The sequence below is a fragment of the Callospermophilus lateralis genome, chromosome 14, assembly GCF_048772815.1.
Source record: "Callospermophilus lateralis isolate mCalLat2 chromosome 14, mCalLat2.hap1, whole genome shotgun sequence".
NCBI classification, from domain to species: domain Eukaryota; kingdom Metazoa; phylum Chordata; class Mammalia; order Rodentia; family Sciuridae; genus Callospermophilus; species Callospermophilus lateralis.
Window position 1 is genome coordinate 61,176,451 of NC_135318.1, and position 10,306 is coordinate 61,186,756.

Genomic DNA, 10,306 nt, shown 5'->3' on the forward strand with positions numbered 1-10,306 from the left:
GGAGAAATGAATTACAGTAGAGGAAGTAGAGAGAGAAGAGGGGAGGGGAGGGGGGAGGGGTATAGTAGATGATAGGAAAGACAGCAGAATACATCAGACACCAGAATGGCAATATGTAAATCAATGGTTCTGCAACTGATGTGATTCTGTAATCTGTATATGGGGTAAAAATGGGAGCTCATGTCCCACTTGAATCAAAGTGTGAAATATGATATATCAAGAACTATGTAATGTTTTGAACAACCTACAATAAAAATTAATTTGAAAAAAAAAAGAGGAAGTGAGGGGAAAGAAAAAAATATATAAGGGGGAGAAATGAATTACAGTAGAGGGTGTAGAAAGAGAAGGGGGGAGGGGGGATAGTAGATGATAGGAAAGGCAGCAGAATACAACAGACACTAATATGGCAATATGTAAATCAATGGATGTGAAACTGATGTGATTCTGCAATCTTTAAACGGGGTAAAAAAGGGAGTTCATATCCCACTTGAATCAAAGTGTGAAATATGATATATCAAGAACTAGGTAATGTTTTGAACAACCAACAATAAGAAAATAAAAATAAAAAAATTAAAAAAATAAAAATAAAAGAGGCTGGGGATGTGATGTAATGGGAAAGTGTCCCTGGATTAAATTCCAAGGACCCGTCCGACCAGCAAAAAAAAAAAAAAAAAAAAAATTAATTCCCTCTTTTATTAACACAAAATGAGACCTCAATGAGTTGACACGTTTCTAACAAAAAGTTAAAATTTAAAAATCCATGTTAACCTCACTTTTCTTTATGTTATCCATACTTTTTTATATTCTCTTAATGTTCTAGCTATTCTCCTGGCTTTCCACCCAAGTATGCAAGACAAAGAATGTGAGAAGCCCAAGATTCTATAGTGGCTGTTTGCATGGGGGAGGAAGTCACAATAACTGCCACACAGGATCCTCTTACACAAGAAGAGAGAAAGGATCCTCAGTGCCTCCCACATATGAAAGAGGCTGATGGCAGAAAGTCTACATGACCCAGGAGCTGTCCTCAGGAAATTATAAGTTAAAGGAGTACAACAAAAATCCAGAGAGGGAAACTTTACAGTCAGCTAGGTCTTCCACCTCTCTAGAGTTGCTGCTATTCTTCAGAAAAGAACAAAGAATCAACTCACAGAAAAGAAGACCCCTGCTTCTGGAAGTCAAAAGAAAGTAATATCAATGTGTATAAGAATGTAGACTCAAGGCTTGTCCATGAAAAAATGTCTGCAATGAAGAGGGGTGGGGGAAGGAGAGCAGAAGAGAGTTACCAGTCTAACCTGGCCCAGCCCAGGCCAAAGAAAGTAGGGATCAAGAGAAACTAAAGAGGATCTTGCGCCACATCATTCCAGAAAGAATGCACTCAAGGAACTTCCCCCTAGGGCTGGGATTGTGGCTCAGTGGTAAAATTTTAGCCTAGCATATGTGAGGCACAGGGCTTGACCCATGAATAAAATAAAAGTATTGGGTCCATCTACAGCTAAAACAAACAAACAAACAAACAAAAAAAAAAACATTTTAACCCCTTTCTGAATCCTTGAATACTGCAGTAACTTCACTAATCCAATCTAATTCTGTGTTCCAGAACCACTATACTTGCTCAACCTAAGTGTCTCTTTCTTCCATCTCCAGGGATATTAACTGCATATGTTAATAGAGCAATGTATCACTATTACCTCTTACACTGTGAAACATCATTTACAACATATTCATAATATTTTAATGAACATTTAACACGAACACGGAGATGATATCCCTAACACAAGAGCCTGGGGGAGGGAAGTCATGGGGTGAGCCCATTATGTCCCTCTTGCAGGGCTGCACCTACCAGAACTGAGTCATTTAGCTTCTATTATAACTTTCCTGTCACTTTCTCCACCCAATCAACTCTCTTGTCATTTTCCCCACCCAATCCCACCTTCTCCTTGGGAGTCTGACCACCCTATTGGCTACTTCATACCTTTAAACGGACAGTTCTGTGACATCATTCTCCCACCAAACCTACTGCCACCTGCTAGAATCTTAGGCTTGCTATGCAGTTGTAAACAAATTTGGATCATCGCAAGTGACCAGAGACCAGTAACCAGTCATTAGAGTGGCCAGTAAACAGTGACCAGTGAACTCCATACTGGGAAACATGTATTCTCTACCCTCAGCCACCCACACATCCTCTGGGGTGGTCTCCTCATCCTTTGTATCTGCAATTGATGTGACCTCTTCTCTGACCATGTCAGGTAAGGAAAGAAACATTTAAAAGTTTTTCATTGGACTTTTACCTTCCTCATTTTACTAATGGAGTCAAAAGAGCTTAGAATAATAGAGGAAAGGATGGAACTAGAAATCTGGACACCTAATTTCATTTGGAATTTGACATGTACTGTGTATAGAACTGGACTATCTTACTCTCTCACAAAATCTGTTTCTTGATTTGCTACATGAGGATAACAGATTGCCATGTTCTGGCCCCTTACTTTTCTTGCATCTTGAGGGGCATGTTTATAGAGAATGAAATCAGATTTCATGGTTGTGTTGTTTCAACTGAAAGAGACAAATCCTAGGCAGGGTGGAAACCAAGGGATTTCCTCTGTAACAGTTTCCCTTCACCAAGATTTCCACTTCAGTATTTCAAATTTAGTACTGTTCATCAAAGGGACATTCACATATTTGGGAGTTTTCTGTTTAAACTAGGTGAAAAGAGAAATAGGGAGAGAAGAGCAGGAGGACAGGGCTGTAAGGAGGCAGATGTTCTTGGGAAAGCAAGTTTGTGACTGTTTAAGCACAAGGCAACAGGAATTCAGTGGAGGAAAAAAATATAAAAATAAGGGAGAAGAAAATGTTAGAATAGTAGAGATGAAGAGAATGATGTTCTCAAGAAAAAAGAGGTTGGTTGGGATGGATGTGGAAGAAAAGCAAAGATTTGATTTAAACCAACAGACAGCATAGAGTGAATCTTCCCAGAGGCTGGTTTAGAGAATGTTTAGATTAACGGACCAGCAAGGAAACTAAGGCTTCACTTGGGGTATCACTAGGGTAAGCAGGTTATCACAAAAGTCGCACTTGGCTGTTAGAGTTTTTCCTATGACCTCTTTGAAAATCGACAATGTTGACAGTTTAAACATGAACATATTAGAAGTATGTTTTAGAATTGACTCTTCCTCCAAACATGCCAAGGAAAGTGGTTCTAGACAGAGCTGGAGAAATGGCATTTTCCATGTCCTATTTTGTTCTGATTTTTAAACTACAGGGATTTCTAAAAATGTCTTGTCCAAACCTGCATCAGAAGGACACATTACTTTGTGTGATATAAGCTGTCAAGGTGAAGCTGTTTTCCATCTTTACAACAGTTTTTTTTCTAAAACAGACAATATACAAATAGTCATTGAAGATTTCTAAATCTAAGAACCAAAACAAAGAACTATATGAGAATAAAAATTCAAGCTCACATCTCTAATTCCAAGTTTATTTAAATAATTATCTGAAGACTTTTTGTTTTGTCTACATTTCAAATAACTGTTTCGGGCTGGGGTGTAGGGTAGCTCAAACATTTTTGTTTTAATTTTGTTTTAATATAAAGGGAGAAGGAAATGTCAGAATAAAAGACAAAAATTGTTTTAAATTTGTTATTTTATTATACTGTGATGGTTTTCTCAGACTTTAGGGACAAGATTTTGCGCTAAATGTGATAATAAACTAGGCTTCTATGATTTTGTTAAAGCATTTTCCACTTTTTTTTATAACCAAAAGGATTATCAAAAAATGTGTTTGAATTAATTGAAATATCTACCTAGTGGGATTAATGTCTTTTATTTGGTGTGGGTAATCCTTAGAGGAAGAGAAACAAGAACAGTAATGAAATTACTTTACACTTATTGTTTTTTTCTCTAGTATGTACAAAATTTCTTTTGGAAATTCCTTCTGTCCTCCTTCCTTTCTTCTTTCCCTCACTCCCTCCATTTCTCTCTCCTTCCCTCCCCGACTTGCTCCTTATTCCTTCCTTCCTTCGTCTCATTCATTCTTTCTTCCTTTCTTCTCTTCTTTCCAGTTCTGAGGATTGAATACAGGGTCTCATGCATGCTAGGCAAGCATGATACACAAGCTATATCTCCAGGACATTTTATTTGTTTTCTCAGATAAGATCTTGCTGAATTGCCCAGAGTGGCTTTGAATCCTGCAATCCCACTGCCTCAGGTTCCCGAGTGTTGGGACCAGAGACCCATCATACCATGCCGAGATTCATAGTGGGTTTTGGCTTCGGTTTTCGCTTTTCCATATGGCTACCCATCTGTTCACTTTACTTAAATTTGTGTTCACTTTACTTAAATTTGTGTTCACTTTACTTCAAATTTGTGTTCACTTTACTTAAAATTACACACATTTTTAGTATAGTTTCTCTGTCTATATGTACGGCTTGAGAATGCATTCAAACTCACCTTCAATCATGAGCTTTGTTTTGATTAAAAGTATTCACTAAAATCAAAGAGAAACATTCACTTTCATAATATTGTATGCATGATAACAGAACTCATTTCTTAGCAAATTTGATATACACTCACTTTTGCTACATATCCATATGTTCATTACGATCTAGTCATTCCTTTTAGTTCTGAGCTGTTTTTCACTTTTGCTTCTGTCTTTCCAGAACATACTGTAACTCCCTCCAAATGAAACTTTTTGTAATATCTATTTATTAGTTGTAGTTCAACACAATACCTTTATTTTACTTATTTTTACATGGTGCTGAGGATTGAACCCAGGGCCTCGCATGTGCTAAGCAAGCACCCAAATGCTGAGCCATAACCTCAGCCCCCACATGAATTTTATGTAATATGACTTTTATTCATGGATGAATTATCACTGTTGGTATTGTTATAACCACACTAAAGATGAGTAACCTGAAGCTCAGAAAGTTTCCATTTCTTTCAAGAAGCATTCCTTGAGAAACTGAATTTCAGGTAGTCATTTTCATGTAGGATGAGCAGTTAGGCTGAAAGAGGGCAAAGAATGATGCTTAAATTATCATTTGGATGGTAAAACTGAACTCCAGGAAATATCACGTGACCTGGACAAACAAAAGGAGATACTAAACATCACTGTGGTGATATCAGTAGATTTTCTATGAACAGGGAAAACAAATTTCTGTTTCTCCAGATTTCTGGTCTTTGGAACAAGAGTCCTGGCCAGGAAGTAAGTTTCCATAATCTGTTGCTGATTGTGAACAAGTCGATCTCACTTCACTGACCCTTGGTGTACTCATTTGCTAACTGGTAATGTTGGAGTTTTCTCTGAGTTCGAAAATGCTTCAGTTCTAGAACAAATTCAGGAGTCAATACTAGTGCAGGCTCAAAGGAACCATAGGAGAGGAAAAGGATGCTTTTGGGGAACAACGTGTGAAGCAGACCACTTGGGAATTCTGTGCCCAATTTGACACAAAAGGCAGGTTATCAGAAGAGTACTTGCAGCTATCCTAAATGGAGGGATTTGGGGTCTCTCAATGATTATTAGAATGAGGGCCCTCCTGATTACTACAACATTAAGACGACATTATTCCTCGAATATTGTAAGAATCTGCCTGTCTCATCAATATTTTCACCACCTCTTCTTCCTACAGAAAATTTCCAAAATTCTTCTTTACATGGAAATGCTGATTCTCTGCAGCTCTCTCTTCCTGTGGTGACCAATGCAGTGTCCGTGACAGGAGGGGTCTGCAACTTCTCCAGAGCCTCTGCTCCAGCTGAACCTTCAGCATGGTTACTGCCCTCAACCTGTGGCACCTCCTTTCAGCCACTCATGGGCAGTGCCTACCTTTATCAACATGCTAGCACAGCCATGGTGTCTAAGGTTACTGGCCAGAACCTGATTCCCATGGCACCTGCCCCCTATCCAAGTATTTCTGAGTGGTATATCCCAGGAAGTGCTGAAAAGAGCTCATCTTCACTTGGGGACTTTAATCTGACTGTCACTGACCAGAACACAGCAGATTCTTCCCTATCAATGACATCCCAGTATGACAAAACTTCCGAAGCCAATGTGGTGATCCCTGGATATCCAGTACTATCTGGTAGGCTCGTCCAGGTGACACTATCTCAGATTCCAAATCAAGGACATTGCCTCTCACTACCCCACCAAGAAGGAAGCCAGGTCTATTACTATGATCAAAACTCTCTGGGGACTCTGCTCTCTCGAGAACATTGGCCCTGCCTGCAATCCTATGGCTCTGTGCCATATGCAGGAAGAGGTGCCACTGCCCCTCAAACAGAAATGGTGACAGTGCTGAAGGAAGTTCAGCCCACAAATGTCCTACCCTCAGTCCCCACACCTCTGACCTACTACTCTGTGTCCACTCAAAGTATAGAAGGAACAAATTTTCAAGGTGAGTACAAACACCAAAAAGGGGAAGGAATAAGATTACCACTCGAAACGAGGGTCCAGTTTTCAGCTGGTAACTGTGGGTCCACACATCCCTAGAATTCAAGTGCTGAGATTTTAATCACAATCTTGTTCAGCAGTCCCCATTTTCAGACTCTGTCAGAGAAGCATGCAGGACAGCATAATGGCCATCCTTGCATTTAAGAGACCTCTACGAGCACACGGAAGGAAGTGGCTGTTCACTATTTTTGCACTCAGTCCAGCTACACAACCACACTATAAATATATTTCCCTAATTTTACTTTGGTTTAGAAAAATCAATCAACACATATCAGGATGTGACAGTTTAATTGATCCTTAATTGACTGCAGGTTTAACCTCTATATGTAGAGATGCTGTCCAAAGCAGGAGTCCAAAACCCCTGACCTTTCACATTGATTTCATGAGCAACAGCTGCACCCTCTCCTAGTTCATGGTGTTAAGTGTTCTTACATTCTGGGGAGAGTGGAGAGAATTGAGAGGCCCCTATATGAGGACGAGAGACTTCATGAAACAGATTTTCTGAATTTCCCACAGAGGAGACAAGTGCTCTACCAGAAACCCATGCTGCCATGGTGATGAGCCAGCCCAAAAGTAAGACTTCAAGGGATCACCTGTAACTAATATGCAACTCTTAACAGATACCTGTCAGTGGTCCTTAAAAAGAGCTAATAGAAATGCTTTCTCCACCATAGGTGTTTTCCCTGAATAGTGTATTTCTGGGAAGGGGGAGCATCCTACTTACCATCTTCCTTGGTTCCTTTGTAGGGCTGGAAACTTCCCTAGGGATGGAGGCTTCCTTGGGAGTGCAACCTCCAAGTCAGACATTTTGTCTGCCACAGCCTCCAGAATTCCCACACATCTGCAATAAGAGAAAAAGCCAAATAATTGAGAAAAACTCACAAACTGAACTTGGGGACATTACCACAATAACTCCAGTCCAGAGTTCTACAGATTTATTGGCATTGCCTCCAAATCAAAGCCAGGAACAGACAGAGATTAAGAATTTGTGTGAGATTAACACCATGCTCTCAGAGCCACTGGATGCCTACCAGATTGCCATGGAGAGCCAGGATCCTCCACTACTCCCTTTAGACATCCCTGAAATCCACCAGCTTCTGGCCTCCATTGGTCCTCTGGACCAAGAGGAGAAGCCACATTCTGAAAATACCCATCTAGAAAGGAGTAGCCTGAGTCTTGAGGACCAAGGCACACTTGGAAATGGGACTGAATTTAGCAGTGGTTATGCAGACCTCACTGCACTGGTGGGGGATATTCACCTTCCTGAGCTTTTCAGTTCCTTAAAAGACTTTGAACAACCTGAAAGTCCCACAGTAACAAAATCCAATGATACCAGAACCATCATGGAAAAGCAGGGGCAGGAAATCACAAGTGCCTTAAAGGGTCCTAGTGAGCCAATGAGGAAGAACAAACATAAAGCCTCGGAGTGTCCTGATGGAACTCCTCAGGCCAAAATGCAGCCAAGGGATCTGGAATGCACATTAAGAGGAGAAATTTCTCACAGGGATGCAGACAGTAGCAGGGCTCCTATGCACACTGCCGAGCACTCTATCAGCAAAGCTCAGAAAGCTGCATCCAGCAGGAACAGCAAGGCTAAGGGCCATGGGCAGGAAAAGACCAAGAGGACCAGAGAAAACAGCTCCAGGAAAGCCCAGGAGAGGAAGCAGCCAGGCAATAAAGTCAAGGCAGAAGAGAAGCCAACTCTGCCCAAACCGAAGGGGAAGAGGAACCAACCTGACCTTTGCCAAGAGGCCTTTAAGAAGCCTCGGAGCTGTCTCGGCATGCACATGCTGGAGTCGGTGCAGGTTTTCCATGCATTGGGGAAGAAGAATGATAAGAAAACTGGGCTGTCTTCCTCCCGGGCCCCGGGAAACTCAGGCCGTAACCAAGACCCCCGTCCATGCCCAGCTAGGAAACCATGGCTGGCAGTTAAGGGTCCTGAGAAATCACAAGTCAAAGCCCAGAATCCAGATATTAGTGCTGAAGGAAAGGGTCCCTCTCCATCCATTTATGAGCCTCCACCACCTGGGAAGGTTAAATTGGTACCTTTGCCTTTTCTGACCCTGGAGAAACCTCCACCTCGACCAGTAATCAATCGGAGGCCACAATCTCTGGCCTCACGCAGACCCACTGGGGCTTACCCTGCCCAGCCTGGCCCTGCTAGCTCAGCTCAACCCATGGCAGTCAACCAATCCCAACCACCTACTGCCAACCCATCTTGGATGCGTCCTGCCAAGCCAGCTCACCCCGTTTTGACTCATGCCATTCAGTCAGGTGTGAGTGCTTCTACCCAGCCTAGTGTCCCTCGGTCTGCTGCTTCTGGGCCTGCACCCTACAAAACATCATCTTGCACTTCTCTCCATTGGCAACCAGTTCCCAATGTTGGGACCAAGCCCCAGTCACAACCGCCCAAGCCTCAAAACCAATATCTACTCCAAGACTTTGCCTTACAACCAATTCCATGGAGGAAACCCAATGTTTATGGGCAAGTAGTATCAACTCCCATCACCAAACAGCAGAGGCCAGAGCGGGAAGCCATGAAGAAGAAGGCTCAACAAGAGCGTGAGAATGCTGCCAAGTACACTGCTTTGGGGAGAGTGCAGTGTTTCATTGAGAGGGAAAGAGAGATGGAGATTTCTCGCTACTATGGCTACATAATGTAAGAGCTGCTGAGATCAGTGGTGCCACTTAGGGACCAAATAGTTTTCCACATGTATATAGATAGAGAGATACACATTTATTTATTCTCAGATGCTTTCAAAGTTTAATAAAATTATATAAAGAAATGGAATATAATTCACTAATACATAATAAAGAGGCCTTCTGGTACCACTGACAATTGTTAGAAAATAAAGAGGCCTTTGGGTACTACATGGGTACCAAATGGTGTTCTCATATACACATAGATAGATAGATGAAAATTTATTCATTAGGCACAGTTGAAAAGGTAATATAGTTTAATAAAGAAATCCTATAGTATTGATTAGAGGGTAAGTAATAAAGAGGCTTTATGTTGCCATTTGAATACCAAATAGTTTTCCACATATATATACAGAGAGGTACATAGATACAAAGGTATTCACTTATAGATTTTTAAGACAGTATAGTTGAATAAAGAAATGTAGTAGAATTGTTTGAGAGATAAGTAATCAAGATGCTTTCTGGTACTGCTTGGGCATCACATAGTTTTCCACATGTGTAGATACAAATTTTATAAATATGTAGATATAAAGATACAAATGTATTAATTCTAATATATTTTTAAAATTTAGTCAAATTGATTGAAGAAATTCAATAGAATTGGTTAATAGATAATAAAGAAGCCTTGTGTTACCACTTGGCTATCAAACATTTGTCCTCATAGATGTATGAATATGTACTCCTTCCAATATACTTTTAAAACTTAATAAAATTGAATAAAGATATGTAATGGAATTGATGAATAGATAATAAACAGGAGTTTTGAGTTTGAATGGCTGTTAAGTGTGGTTTAGTTTGGTAGCGGTGGGGATCACAGCCTGCATGAGAAGAAAGGAACTCAAAGTTGGCCAGGACAATTGAAGTAAAGTCTAGGAATGGGGGAAAGAGGAAGGCATATGATCTAGCACTAGGAAGGCAAAAAGAAGAGAGATGTATGGGCTTACTGGAAGAATCAGGAATTGGCAAAATGGCTGACCAATAACACAATGTTGGAAACTAGGGTTAAAATGATAAAATGTCTATCAAGTTGAAAATGATAGGAGACGGGTTCAGGTTGACCAGAACAAATGCAGAAATCAAACAAAAAACTCTCATGGAGAATGGCCTATTTTTTGGCCTACCTGAAAGATATTTTACAAAAGAAGATTCAGGGCACAGCTCCACCACG

General features: G+C 40.7%; 1 protein-coding gene across 1 annotated transcript; it reads left to right on the plus strand.

Annotated features, from left to right (window-relative positions):
* The first annotated feature begins 2,149 nt into the window (after positions 1-2,149).
* LOC143380488 (uncharacterized protein C2orf78-like) lies at positions 2,150-9,101 on the plus strand. Its single transcript, XM_076833554.2, has 3 exons — positions 2,150-2,246; positions 5,621-6,382; positions 7,186-9,101. The coding sequence occupies exons 1-3, from the start codon at positions 2,150-2,152 to the stop codon at positions 9,099-9,101; spliced, it is 2,775 nt and encodes a 924-aa protein (XP_076689669.2).
* Positions 9,102-10,306: the final 1,205 nt, after the last annotated feature.